The sequence below is a fragment of the Aotus nancymaae genome, unplaced genomic scaffold (assembly GCF_030222135.1).
Source record: "Aotus nancymaae isolate 86718 unplaced genomic scaffold, 86718_ANA_hifiasm-v0.15.2.pri h1tg000032l_0, whole genome shotgun sequence".
Lineage (NCBI taxonomy): Eukaryota > Metazoa > Chordata > Mammalia > Primates > Aotidae > Aotus > Aotus nancymaae.
In genome coordinates this window covers 12,747,375-12,762,404 of record NW_026988445.1, presented here as the reverse complement: position 1 = coordinate 12,762,404, position 15,030 = coordinate 12,747,375, and the positions used below count along the sequence as shown (strand labels likewise).

Here is a 15,030-nt window from a genome sequence, read left to right as displayed (position 1 = left end):
AAGTGATTAAGGGGACATTTTGAGTTATTTTATTTTAGTAATTTTGAATATTTAGATGAAATGTAGAAATTCTTAGGAAAACACAGAAGAACAACTAGAGAACACCAGTATTACATACTTTTTTCCAGAGAATACAAAAGAGGGTGCCTATATTTTTTGCCAACTCTACAGTGCTAACTCAGTTTGAGTCCAGAATTACTTTGGTATCAAAGCCTGGCGTGAATACAACAGAGAGGAAGTTACAGGTCAATCTCACTCATAAAAGTACATGTAAAGATTTCAAACAGAGCAATATCAAACAAAAATCTAGAGATGTATAAAAATTGATATGTGAGGACCAAGATTGTTTATCCTAGGAATGTAAGGTTGGTTTAATACTAGAAAATCATCAGTGTAATTTACTGCGTAAAAACAGAAAAGCCAGTCACCTCAAGAGGTGTTGAAAAGCACTCGATAAAATGCAATATTCAATCATGATGAAAACTCTGAGCTGTCAAGTAATAGGAGGGTTTTTTCCCAGATAAAAGGTATCAATAAAATTATTGCATGAAAGATCATTTATTTATGTTTATATTTATTTTTTGAGACAGAGTGTCACTTTGTTGCCCAGGCTGGAGTGGAGTGGCGCAATCTCAGCTCTTCAACCCTCTGCTTCTTAGATTCAAGTGATTCTCCTGCCTCAGCCTCCCAAGTACCTGGGATTACAGGCACATGCCACCATGCCTAGCTAATTTTTGTATTTTTAGTAGAGACAATGTTTTGCCATGTTGGTCAGGCTGGTCTTGAACTCCTGACCTCAAGTGAACCACCTGCCTCAGCCTCCCAAAGTGCTGGAATTATAGACATGAGCCACCTCACTTTGCATGAAAGATTATGTTTTTAATGGTTTAATTGAGAAGGCTTTCCCTCTAAAATCAGGAAATAAAGATACTTGTTATGAACACTTCTTTTGAGTGTTGTATTGTGCTTTCTAACCAGTGTATGAAGATAAAAAGAAATATATTATGCACAGATTGGAAAGGAAGAAATAAAGCTGTCAGTTGCAGATGACATGGTTGTGTATGTACAGGTAAAAACCTTAATGTAAATTATTAGGAATAATAAAAGATTCTAATACTTAAAACTCTATTAATAATATAAAATAATAAATCTAATGAAAGATACTGAAGACCCCTATATTGATACTCAAGACCCTCCCCAGATTGATATGGTAGCTTTTGTGCAACCTCAAAGTCCCCAAAATTTCTTTGGTAGAAACTGATAATCAGAATGTAAAACTTGCTACACACAAAGGACTGATAAGAGCCAAAGCAGTTTTGAAGAATGAAACAGGAAGACACTCTAATGGTCATCTAGATTTCATATAAAGCTACAATAATTAAGACACTATAGAGTTGGCAAAAAGATAAGCATATGGATCTGTAGGAGAAAATAGAGCCTCATAGACACTTGATTTGTGTACTGCAGGCAAACCTGCAGCACAGTGATAGTACTGGATCATTTGGACAACCATATTGAAACAAATAGTAAACTTGATCCCTACCTCACACCATAGGCATAGATCAATTCCAGTTGGATTGGGATGCAAATATGACAGGTAAAATAAAGCTTCTACAAGATAATATGAGGCAATATTTTAATGACCTTGTGATTGAGAAACATTTCTTAAATAGTGTACTAAAGAAGTAACTATAAAGGAAAAGATTGCTAATTTGGACAGAATAAAAGGGAAGAACTTATATTCATCAAGACACCATTAAGAGTGAAAAGGCAATTCATAGAATAGCATAAGATATTTGCAACAACGATATCTAATCCAGAATATATAAAGGGCTTAGAAATCAAAGAAGAAAAAGATTGACAACTCAGGAGAAAAATGGGCAAGAGACTTAAACTTCAAGCAGTTATTCACAAAAGGATATATCTAGATAGCTAATAAAAATCAGGGAAATGCAAACAAAAACTGCAATGATATAGCATTCATACCCACCAGAATTGCTAAAATAAAGACTGACAGTTGTAATGTTGCATAGTATGTGGAAGTAATACAGACTCTTGTATACTCTTGTGGAAGTATAAATTACTAGAACCAATTTGGAAAGCTACTTGGAGTTTTCTACTAAAGCTGAACATACACATATCCTGTGATATTTTTGCTCTTGGGTATATGCGCAACAAAAATGAATGCTTGTTTATACCAAAAGACTTTCAGTAGAGAGTTCATAACATCACTGTTTGTAATAACCCAAACTGCAAATAATCCAAATGTTCATTAATGGGAGAATGGTTAAATAAACATGATGTATACAAAGGAATACCACAGAGCAGTGAAAATGAACAAACCACAGCTGCATGTAACAAGTGGATGGCTCTTATAAACATAATTTTGAGGATAAGAGAGCAGATACATTATGACTGGGCACAGTGGCTCATGCCTGTAATCCCAACACTTTGAGAGGCCAAGGCGGATGGATCACGAAATCAGGAGTTCAAGACCAGCCTGGTCAACATAGTGAAACCCCAGCTCTACTAAAAATACAAAAATTAGCCTTGCATGGTGGCAGGCTTCTGTAATCCCAGCTCCTTGGGAGACTGAGGCAGGAGAATCGCTTGAACCCGGGTGGCAGAAGTTGCAGTGAGCTGAGATTGCGCCACTGTTCTTCAGCCTGGGCGACAGAGTGAGACTCTGTCTCAAAAAAGAAAAAAAAAAAAAGAGCAGATACATTATAATACATGTTGTATAACTCCCTTTATATAAAATCCAAAAACCTACAAAAGTAGTTTATGATGTTAGGAGTGTGGCTAGTACCTTTTGGGAGGTGGGAGGAATTAAGAAGAGGGGCTTCAGGTGTTACTGTTTGATATCTTAATCAGGGTATTGACTTCATGTGAACATTCACTGAGATATACTCTTAAGTTGTGTATACTTTTTTGTAATTGTGATACTTCAGCAAACAAGTTAAAATATATTTAATGAGGGAAATAGATTTTCTTTTGTTTTGCTGATTTACTGTTTTATGGCAGACCTTTGTATCAGCAGAAAGCTTAACTTCTATCAGACTGATATATCTGTAGATTGTACCCTAGATAATTGTTCAATGTGTTTGCCAAGGTCTGTTAGGAACATATTTGTATTAATATACACAATCAGGATTTGTTGACATCTTTGATTTTACCAGTTACTGGTTTGACTTTATAAAGAATTATTGTCTTCTAGGTCGTGATAAATTGTGCCATTCCTAAAGGGTTGAAGTACAATCAAGCTACACAGACCTTCCACCAGTGGCGAGATGCTAGACAGGTGTATGGTCTCAACTTTGGCAGCAAAGAAGATGCCAATGTCTTCGCAAGTGCCATGATGCATGCCTTAGAAGTGTTAAATTCACAGGAAACAGGTAAGGTGCCCATGGTTTACTTGTATTTTCTTTCTTTTTTTTTTTCCAGAGCCAAAGCAAAACTGAAGATTTACTTGTATTCTTGAACTTAAGTGCCACGTATATGTTAAAGCAAATCTTTTTGTTAACTTTTTGATCATGTATATATTTGAAGTAGTTCTTGAACTTTTATTTTCTATAGAAATGTCAACTTTTTATTGATGATAAATGTGTAATCTAGAAAGATAATCCTGTGAGTTTAGTTCTCTTTAATTCTGTAACCCTTTTATTTGAAGTATTTAGGTGTGTTTCATCCTGCTTTAGAAACTCTTGTTGCCCACAGAAGATGCAGTGGATAGGAATTTTGCTTATTTATCATCTTTGTGTAAAGAAACACGTATGTTTTCTGAAAGATGTTTTTGAAACCATGAAAACTGAGCCCATGAATTTGAAGTAGGACTAGGTCTCCTTCCTAGTAGATGAAAATGTGATTCTTGGTTTTTTAAAGATTTTAGGAGTGCCCTCAGGTGGTACAAGTCATGAATTGCATCTCCTCTGATAGTGCATATTGGTTAGAAAGATAATGTAGAAATCACTTTAAAAAAGACTCCAATTTTAAAAAACTATATATATCAAGGATGAGCTCAGTTTTGTCTTGGTTTGAAAAATAGAAAAATATACCAGAGTGTGGTTATTTCTTTGAAGAGATAGATTTTATAATCAGAAAATAACTGTTAGGTATAAAAACACAAATATGATTACTCTTGCCTATATTGTACATTAGTAATGATTTTAATGATATAAATGTGCTATAAATAAAATTTATATATTTTAAGAGGAAGGAGTTACAGTCAGATGAAAGTTTGACACTTTGTTGAAAGTATAGATTATCAAAATCTGTTAAAAATATATACTTTGCCTTATACTAAAAAGGATTGAGGCACCTAGCTCATGTGTTAGTCTGTTTCAAATATTAATTTCAGAGCAAGAAGACATTTTGGGATCTTACAGAAACTTTAAGTTGTTATGCCTTTAGATGTTTTATGTCAGATCTTCTTTTGAGGAAATTAATATCAATACATAACTTACACAGAATTTGCATATTTAATCTAGTTGAAAATAAGCCACAGGAACTTGTCTTGCTTTGTCTCTAAGTCCAGAAAATAGCATGGGAAAGTCTGTACAGTCTTGTATGTAGGTCATTTTCTAAGTCTCTATACTTCTCTTGCAGGTATCAGTGTTTTATTAGCATGCTATCATAGATAAAGAATTGCTGTCATTTACCATAGTTTTACCATAGGGAAGAAGCCAGAATTGTGATTCTTAATATTTTGTTGGATAGGTCAGTTACATGATAAATAATTAAGGGACCAAAGTTTGGAGAGTAGATGTATGACATTTGGCTTCATACATCTGTTTTAGAACAAACTAGTATTATTTTTATTTCTAAACTTTCAAAAGAGTATCCATTGATATTAGGAACTAAATGTTACTGATATTAAGAACTTAGGTTAGGAACTAAATGTTCCTTTTCTAAAAGTAGTTAAAATTATTCATCTTGTCATTGACTTTTTATTTTTAGCCAAATGGAAAGGATTGTTTCTATCAATGAGTAGTCATATAGTTTAATTTCAAAATGCAAATGCTAATTAATGTTTTTTCTGATATATATATATAAATATATAGAGAGATATATATATATAAATTTTTTTTTTCTTTTCTTTGAGAAGAAGTCTATCTCCATTGCCCAGGCTAGAGTGTAGTGGTACAGTCTCTGTTCACTGCAACCTCCACCTCCCGAGTTTAAGTGATTCTCCCTCCTCAACCTCCCAAGTAGCTGGGATTGCAGGCACTCACTACCATGCCTGGCTAAATTTTGTATTTTTAGTAGAGATGGTGTTTCACCATATTGGCCAGACTGGTCTCAAACTTCTGACCTCAAGTGATCCACCCGCCTCGGCCTCCCAAAGTGCTGGGATTACAGGTGTGAGCCACTGTGCCCAGCCTTTTTTCTGATCTTTTATCTTTTGAAATTAATGAGTCTTAATGTGGAGAGGCTCAATTACATTCTCTATTATAAAGTAATAAGCATTAAGAAACAATGTTCCACATTATAGAAAGTTTGGTAAATAGGAAAATCATTTCACAAGCTACACAAGCATTTTAGTATGGGAAAAAATAAGATTCTTGTTAGATGATTTTGATATTTTTTCTCTTCTCAGTCACTATCTCAACCACTCATACTAGGGGCTGAGGAAAGAGAGGTAATGGTGGAATAAATGGGTCCCTTACAGCTGCTTCCTGGTACTGTGGATCAGGTCACTGGCAAGGAAGCTTTTAGTTCTGTAGTTTTTTCATCATGGAAAACAAAGTGTATAGAATGGCAAAGTTCTAAATAGTCTGATTTATTTAGAAAATGACTGTTTTCTTAAATTACTGTAGTTAAGTACTATTTCTTCTTTTTGATGGCCTTAATTAGTGTGGAAGTAGGAGCATGGGAGAGAGTAAGATGTTAAGAATGAGGAGTGTTCTTGGGAATAGTTATAATTTCTTATATAGATTCCCCAATGTAGAAAAAGCATGTACCCTACCTCAACATCATGTGGGCCACCTCCCCTTTATCTAAACAAACATACCCAGTAATGTTGCCTCTCAGCTTGATCATACCCTGCCAAAAATCTTTGCTCTGGGTTCACAGCCAGTTTGCTGCTGAAATCATCTACTGTCTTTCTTCCAAAACCAAGTTAAAAAGCTTAACTTGCATGTTTTTTCCCTTTACAAACTGTAGCCTGATAAAACTGATGAGAAGCAGAACAAACTTATTGATAAAGCAACTACAAATATTAGTCTTGCCTGTTTCTTAATGTTTTACCACTTTTTAAAACATTTTTTCATATTAAACATTTGTTTGTATTTTTATTTATTAGGTGCTGATATCAATATTATCCACTGTTGTAATTGGCTGATCTTCCTCAGTAATTTTCAGAATTCTAAAAGTTATAAACATTTTCTTGCAAATGAGATCTTTGGTTAGTTCAGTGTATAAAATGGACAAAAAATATGGAGCTTCTCTGATTGATGTGGGGTTCAGGAGGCACAACCACTGAGACACCTCCATGGTTCTCTAGAGCTGAATTAGAAAATTACTAGCTCGCATTTTATGCAAAAACCAATAATCACATAATTTTCCTTTCTTCTCCCATGTCCCCTAAATCCTCAAATATTTAAATTTACAAAAAACAGCTTTCTTGGGGGGCTAGCCATACCAACCTTAACAAGGTGCTCTGTGTGTTTGTGTAATATTTCCATTTCTTTAATGAAAATGGTGGGTGGCAGAAATGTTTTCCTTTATTTTGTTTTTAACTTGGTATGCAATTATCTAATATACTGGAAAGTACAGAAGGTGCTAAATACAGTGAGTTATATTTGGAAGTTAAAGAAACACAAATCACATGTTCTAACATTTTTGAAAAAGAGCTGAATTAGTACTCTTCCTTTTATACCAAATGCTACAGTGTATTTTTTCCTTTCTCCATGGAAATGGATTCAGTTTTAAATGCATGTATTACCTAAAGTGATATTTTTAATTTCTCTATTATTTATCCAGTACATTAATAGATTTTTGAAGGTAATAGTTACGGATTATATAAATTACAAAGTTAGTTTTTGCAATGATTGGTGGAGGCAAAATTGTTCAACTGTTTTATTTTGTAAAAGGTTTAAATCATTTAAAAATAGGAAATAATTGTTTAAATCCATTAAAATATAAGAAAATAACTAGTAAGATTATCCCACTGCTTTTGTTCTACTTAAGATGAAGCATGCCTTTTTAAAAAGAACAACCCAAAATAAATATTTTACCATTATCTAAAAGACTACTTTTGCTGGATTTTATTTTTTAATCTATTTAACATAAGAACATAGTCAAAAGTCATTCCTTCCTTAGGGTTGAAATTTTCTTCAGGTTTTATAATAAGTACTGAGATTCCATTTTTTATGATAGGCCTGGCATACCTTCCAATATGAGCATTTGTATGAGTTTTATTACAGCATTAAAAAATCTATGATATGTTTGGAATTAATTGGATTTTAAAAATCTCAGTTTCTAGAAATACTTTATAGTGACAGTTTTGTTTTTTAGTCTTCCAGATTGCCGATATTAATGCAAACAATATTAAGCTTATATCACAAAAATATTTTCAAATAAACATATTTTTTACAAACTGTGTTAGGCACTGGGAATAATACAAACATAATAAATAAAGCCTGTCCCTTTCCTAATTTCACAGTCGGGCTAGAACTGCCAGAAACAAGGCCAGTAAAATTAGGATACAGCTTGTGAATGTAGTGTGAAGAAAGGCCTTTCGGAATACCAAACAAAATTCTAGGGTCAGGGAAAGCTTTGAAGAGAAGATGATGTTTCAGCTATGTTTTGAAGAATGGGGAGGGCTCATCAGTGATAGAACATTCTAGATAGGTTTGGAAGCATGAGAGCATGGAGCAATTGGGAAATAACAAATACGACATGATGTGGCTTGGACATGAGAATTTATGTGGTGGGGGTCGGGGTAGGGCATCGCAAGAGAAGGTTGGGAAGGGCCTGGTGCTGAGTATGCATTTTGTCATGTAGGTGATGAAGAGTCATTGAAGGAAGCTAAATAAAGGATTGACATGATCAGGTTGGTGCTTTAGGACAAGTGTGATAGATTGGTAAGCATGCAAGTTACAAGCATGCATATCAATTCAGGATACTGTTATGATTATACTGGTGAGAAAGATGAGGTCTAAACTGACAAAGTAGAGAGAGGAGAGGAACAGAATGAAGAGGAGGTGACCAGCTTTCATTTAGTGCTGGCTGTACCTGCCACTGCAGTGTTCTAACTTTCTTCCTTTGTCCTCAAACAGAAATTAAAGCAGTTCTGAGGCAGGAATACTGATCTCTTTATTGATCACCTTCCTGTGTGCCCGGTCTTAATCTGGCTTATACATAACCAGTCATCTTTATAACAACTCTACAAGGTTGGTGGTATTATCCTTGTTTTAGAAATGAGATTGGTGCTTACAGAAGGTCACTGAAGTGACCCAAGGACCCACAGCTACACAGTGGCATTAGTGGCTTTTGTACCTAGATCTTAGAACTCAACCTTTTTTCTCTTTGTCAGTAAGATGTAATGTACAGGCCGGGAAGGGGAGAATAGTGTTTTAAAATGATGACCAGGTATGTCATTTTGGGCCCCTGGTAAAGATGGTACTGTTAACCAGAGACAGAGTGGAAAAGGAAATACTGTACTGTAGGTAACACATTTGGTTCTGGACATACTACATTTGGGATTCTTTATTATTACTTTCATGAAATCTTAAAAATTTGGACCTGGAAAGAATCCCAAAGATAATCTTGGACAATGTTTTTTAGTTTTAGCTTTCCGAAACAGCTAATCTTATTGGAGAATTAACATTTTGAAACCTATAAAGCCTATCTGTTCATCAGGTATTAAATGAGTAACAGGTTTGGGGATTGGATAGGTAGGGGCAATCTTTTCATAGGTCTGCCTGTTCTACTTTATTCTCATACTCACAGTAATTCCCTTTTGTGAATCTACAGTTTTCACAGTAATGTGAGGTTAACATGTCTGTTGTCACTCCCAATTTCCAATTAGGGAGATTGATGTGGAGAGATGGGACTTCCCCAGATTGTCTGTTACTAGAAAGGGAGGCACAAAGGGGATTGGGTTTTCGAGCCTTTAGGCCATTTCTTTTACCACTGTTTGGCCTTTAATTCAAGATATTCAAAGCATTTTTTAAAAAGCCTTTGAGGGAAGTCGGTTCAGAGTGAGAAATTAGGAAAGAGAAAACTTGGATTTACTTTTAGTTTTGTGTTTTTAAGTGAAATGTTAAGGTCTTTATTGTAATTTACTAGAAATAACTTGAAGTTAGAGTCTAAAGACTCTGGTTCTGTCTCTCCTTTGGGTGGCAGGTTGCCTTCTCTAAAGCTATTTTCTGATTTATAAAATGTGAATAATGGGAATATCTATGTCAGGATATCATGGGAATTAAACAAGGCAGAGGCATAGTATTAAACTATAAAACGTTATTTTGAATGCTAATGTCCAAAAAAATTGAAAATTATTCTATATGAATTAACTTAGAGAAATAAAAAAAATGTTAGACTTTCAAGTTTTCTCCAACATCTATTTTAACTGCCCAGTAAAGACATATCTTTTGGGTGTTTTTTTTTTCTTTTATAGAAAAATTAATTCATCCATCATTTGAGTGTATCTGTATGCCAGGGCAAATTAGACACAAGTCTTGTCCTCACAGATCTTCTCTCTACTCTTTTGTAGGGGAGATAAGACAACAACCGTAACACAACGAAAGAAATCTGTCTGAGGACAGATAACATACTGTAGTGGGTGTGTGGAGGGGATGAACCTTTCTTCTCACTGGAGCAAATGGGGAACATGTTAGTGACAAGCGGACTTTCATGGCTGGAATTTGAAATTTGGACATACTATATGCATGGGAAGATGAGAGCCAAAGGCATATCAGGCCTGAGGAATAGCATACATGTACAAAAGTGGGAAGATTGAGATGTGTTTGTAGAGCAGGGAATTGTTTTGCCTGATGGGAATACATTCAGAAAGGTAGGTGATCAAGAAGGGCCTTTGAGACCTATGGGTGGTAGAGATTTAGTAAGTTTTCAAGTAAGAGTGATAATGTGGGCAAAGCTGTACTCCAGAAAGCTGACTGTTGTTTGAAAAGGGAGCTATTGAAGGATATAAGTCAAGCACTTATTTCCTGAGTTCCTGAGTGGAGGCAGAAATAGAGAAGAAAATTCAATCAATGGTAGAATCAGGTGTAGAAAACCAATATGGTTCTGATTGTACTTCACTTAGGTAACTTTTTCATTAAGGAAGAATTCTGACTATCCATTCTCACATGTTAATAATAGACGTCTCTGGGAGAGTATCATATTTGTTTGAATGCAATGTATACGATACCTAAAATTATTTCTGCTATATGAAGAAAATCAGTACTTTGGAAGAAACAGGTGAAAATGAAAGTGTAGTTCAGCATAAGTTTGAGTTTTACTGTGAGCCTCAGTCCAGGTTTTAGAAAGAAAGGCACGTAGACACAATTCTAGCTTTAAATAGTTCACAGTGTGGCAAAAGAAACTCCATTAATTTCTTATGCTTAATGATAAATACAGTTTCTTTGGGCAGATTCACTCTAAATATCAAGTTCAAGGGGGCTAATTACAGTATAAAAGTGTTTCTAGGTGTTGAAAAGGTTGGGAGCTACTGAATTAGGCTCCAGATCCTGTGGCATACCTGTTACACCTCAAAGCCTCAGTTTTCAGCCCCTACTTAGCCTTTCTCAACCAGGGTTGTGAGACAGTTAAGCTCTAAGGAAAATTATTTGAATAACTAACCTTGATTCTCCCAAGGACTGTATTTAGTTATTCTTTACCTACCGTGGATGTGTTAGGGCCAGATTCTCTTGGAAAGATGCTTCTCTTCTGTTCTCTTTCCTTGCCTTCCCTTTATGCTTCTGTTTTCTGATCCCCCATTCATATACAAGAACAACCTTGAAGTTCTGTGCTGGAGTTGGGATCAGAAAATGACTATAACTTTATCTTCTTTGCATCGATTAATGCTTGAAATTATATCTAATAATTCATAGTCGCTAAAAGGAAAGTTTGAGTGAATATTTGATAGCAGCTAATCCTCTTAAAATTCATAGACCTCAGGCAGGGCTGATTCTCTTCTCATTAGGGCCAGGCATGTAACCAGGCATGACTCAAGCCTGTAATCTCAGTGCTTTGGGAAGATCTCTTGAGGCTAGGAGTTTCAGACCAGCCTGGGCAACATAGTGAGATTCTGTCTTTAAATATATATGTATTATAAATTAGCTGGGCATGATGGTGTACACCTATAGTCCCAGCTTCTTGGGAGGATGAGGCAGGAGGATCACTTGAGCCTGGGAGTTTGAGGTTACAGTGAGCTATGATTGTGCCACTGCACTACAGCCAGCCTGGGCTACAGTGAGGCCCCATGTCTTTAAAAAAAAAAAAAAAATTACATATGTCCTAATAATTAGAGCTAATAAGGCCTACATTACTATGTACTTGGTGGTTCTCCATGTTTTAATTTTCTCTTGGGCTAAACCCAGTATAAAATTGGGAGTCTTGAATTTAAAACTCTAATTCAGGGATTCAGAAAGTATGGTCCATGACAATTCTTGAAGGTCCCCCTCCGGACCCTTTCAAGGGATCTTCTTCAGTATTCTTCAGCCAGAACAGTATGCCACAGTATACTGAGTACAAAGGCAAATGAAATAATCCTACCGTCTGGATTATTATTTAATCTTTAGTATTAAATACCAAAGAGATTTGTAAAAATGTAAATCCATAGCATTCTAATCAACATTTTTTGTCCTGAGAAATAGTTACTTTTCATTAAAATGTTATTTATTTTAAATATAACTGCTTTTTCATTATTAAACTGAATTCCTAAAAATTAGAACACATAATTTTATTATTTATACAGTAAATAATGATAGATATAATGCACATAAACAAAATCTCTTTAAGGTCTTTAATAATTGATAGGAGTATAAGTGGATCCTAGGAACAAGACCTTTTAAAACTACTGTCATAACTTAGCAGGGATAGCTATTGACTGAGAACAGAATTTCTATATTTATCTTTTCTAGACAGCCTAGTAAAGCAAAGAAATCTTAAAGATTGTCTATCAGATGGGCTTGATTATTTCATATTTTCTGTTCCTTCAGTGTAGGTGGACATGCCAAGCTTTACCTGTAACAGAGAACTCTTTCTTCCTGTATTTTTCCTTTCTGTATTTCATCTTCTCTCCTCCCCCATGAAGACATCATGGAGGGCTGGCAAAAAGTAGGATTTTACAATCACAGAAGTAGCAAAAATTATTCCTAATTCCTGTCATCATCTGTCAACGAAAGGGAAAATGTAGGTCTGATGGCCTTTTTGGATGCTTAATATATAAAAATTGCCCAGCAATTAGCTTTTGTAACCACCATCTACTTAATAACAGTAACTGTTGTTGCTGTTCCTAGCTCTGTCTCACTCAGTACATTTGTAATTTTTCATAATTATATATGAATTACATATTCATATGTGTAGATTTATAAATTGTTTACACTAACTTACAATAAATGCATTAACTTCTATGACTTTTAAGTTCTTGTTCACTAACTGGGAAAGCCGCTTTAGCTTGATCATACCTGAAACCTTATTTTTCATGAGCACAGCTTTTAGTCTTATGTTGTGGAACTTAAGTTATCTTGTCCTGCTCCAAGGTGGGAATGATTAAATGGCTAAAAAGAGGCAGATATTATTTTTGTGATAAATAGGGGTTTCGTGTCTTATAGAAAGTTATTTTAGCCTGGATTTGTTGTCATACAGACACTATATTCTGTCTACCTTTCATTCCCTTTTCTCTGCGTCCTTGTTTGTCTGGCAGTTAGGCACCTTATAATCTATTGTCTGATGCATGTCCAGCAGTTACTTCAGTTCTTCCAGGCTAATTTTACGATAGCCTTGAACTTTATTCAGTGGTGCTACAATGACCTGAGGATGTCATCTGTGATTATTTGCATGCTTTCCTACATGAGGATAGTAATTTGCATGTAATTACTTTATCTTTATTCATGAATTTTTTATCCTTTATTGCTCATAAATTGAAGAAGCATTTTGCAGGATGTTAAACAGTCAAAAATTTTGATTACCTCTGTGTGGAACGTTTTCCTCTTAAAACAAGAATAGAGAGAGGCTTTAACAGTCTGTCTTGTTTTCCATTTATGATAAGAGATGAATTGCAGGAACCACTTTCACTCTGATGAGACCATTCACAGCACATAGCAGCAGCTAAACCTGTTCCACAATTTTTACAGCTTAATCTTGGCTGTGCTTTTGTGCATCTGGAAGCGTGATGGTGTCCTGTCAGGTTGCCCATGTGCATCTTTTGGGGCATTGCCTCTGAATTAACAATGGGCATTCCTGGTTTCATAATCTAGGCAAGATAGAAAAATTCTAAGGAGTCTTTTGAAGATGATATTAAATAGCAGTATCTTTGAAGTCAGTTGGTATTTCATATAAGAATATTGTGACATTATTTCATTAATATATGAAAATTCCTAAGAGGTAGATGCTGTTATAATCTAAGAGAAGAAATGCTGTAGTTAACTGAAATTATTTCTACTCCTGTTAAGGTACTATATTACATGATAGGAAAGAAACAAAAATGAATAATTCAAAATTGTTGGTCTTAATGGGGCTGTTAATTGTATAGAGAGGGTAAGTCATGGCCAAAGATATTTGCAAGGCAGCATAAGTACCATGAATAGTGCAGAATGGTAGTTAGGAAGCGAATATAGAATGCTACTCATGTAAAGGTACCAAAAATAATTCTTATAAGGTAGACCTATTTCTGTGAGCTTTTGTAATGTCTGAAATGATTCACATGAGAAAACAAATGACTTCTGTTTTCTGGAAAATTTCAAGAGTATTTGGCTATGACATTGTCATTCATGTAGGAAGAAATACATTTTTTATTAAGGAGTATATTTTGCAAATACTATTCTTCTCTTTGGTGTGGTAATATTGTAACAAAGAGAATTACTTTTTTCTCATTCAGAAATAATCACTGGTTTCCCATTGATTTAAAATTTTCCTCAAGCCTTGAAATCACGTGCCCCCACTTTGAAGACTGGATGAATGATATGGATGCCGAGGAAATGGGTTTCCAGTCTCTTCTGCAGATAACTTATGGAATTGTCCTTATATTACTAGAAAGATGGTAGATTAGGTTTTTGGATAACTATTTTAGTGTGTACCGGATAACCCTGAATGGTTTCCTATCAATCTTAGAATAAACTACAGATTTTTTTTTTCTTGCTCTGTTGCCTAATCTGGAGTGCAGATCATAACTCACTGTAACCTCAAATTCCTGGGCTCGAAGGATCCTCCTGCCTCAACCTCCTAAGTAGCTGAGTCTATAGGTGCATGCCACCACACCCAACTAATTTTTAAATTTTTTGTAGAGATGAGGCTTCACTGCATTGCTCAGGCTGCTCTTGAACTCCTGGCCTCAATGTCTTGCCTCAGTCTCCCATAGTGTTGGGATTACAGGCTTGAGCCACCACTCCTGGCCATCTTTAATTCTATGTAGTAAATCCCATGTGAGACAAACCCAGTTTATTTAATTTTTATGTATTCAACAAAACTATTTTAATCGAATTTTACATGTTTTTGAATTTCAAAAAGTAAATGTGGAGAGCTTTGTCATTTAAATATTAGCTGTCCTGCGTCGTTTTAAGATAAAGGTTGCTTCTTGGTAAGCGGCTTCTTGAAATACCAGAAATATTGTGCAGAGAGAGAAGGGCAAGGGCAATAGGGTTCCCATGGAAAAGGAGACAGCTGTCTTTGTTTAACTAGGACAGTCCTGGTTTTTGATGAACCATGGATATGTATTGAGAGAGTCATGACCTAAAAAATGCCTTTGGGTTTGATTTCTCCTGGAAAGTAGTGTGATAGCAGAATAGCCACTGTATGTCTTCTCTTAACCAGTTCTGGTGTTTGGAAAGGGTATTCAGGTCCTGGCTTTGCAGTCCTTCCAAACAT

The 15,030-nt window shown here is 35.2% G+C and overlaps 1 protein-coding gene across 12 annotated transcripts in view; it reads left to right on the top strand.

Moving 5' to 3' along the window:
• ENAH (ENAH actin regulator) overlaps positions 1-15,030 on the top strand; it is a 158,976-nt gene that overhangs the window by 95,292 nt on the left and 48,654 nt on the right. For all 12 annotated transcript variants that reach the window (XM_064383555.1, XM_064383558.1, XM_021677180.2 and 9 more), the window contains exon 3: positions 3,218-3,395. In XM_064383555.1, the coding sequence (XP_064239625.1) occupies positions 3,218-3,395 (178 nt within the window). The remainder of the gene's footprint in view (positions 1-3,217; positions 3,396-15,030) is intronic.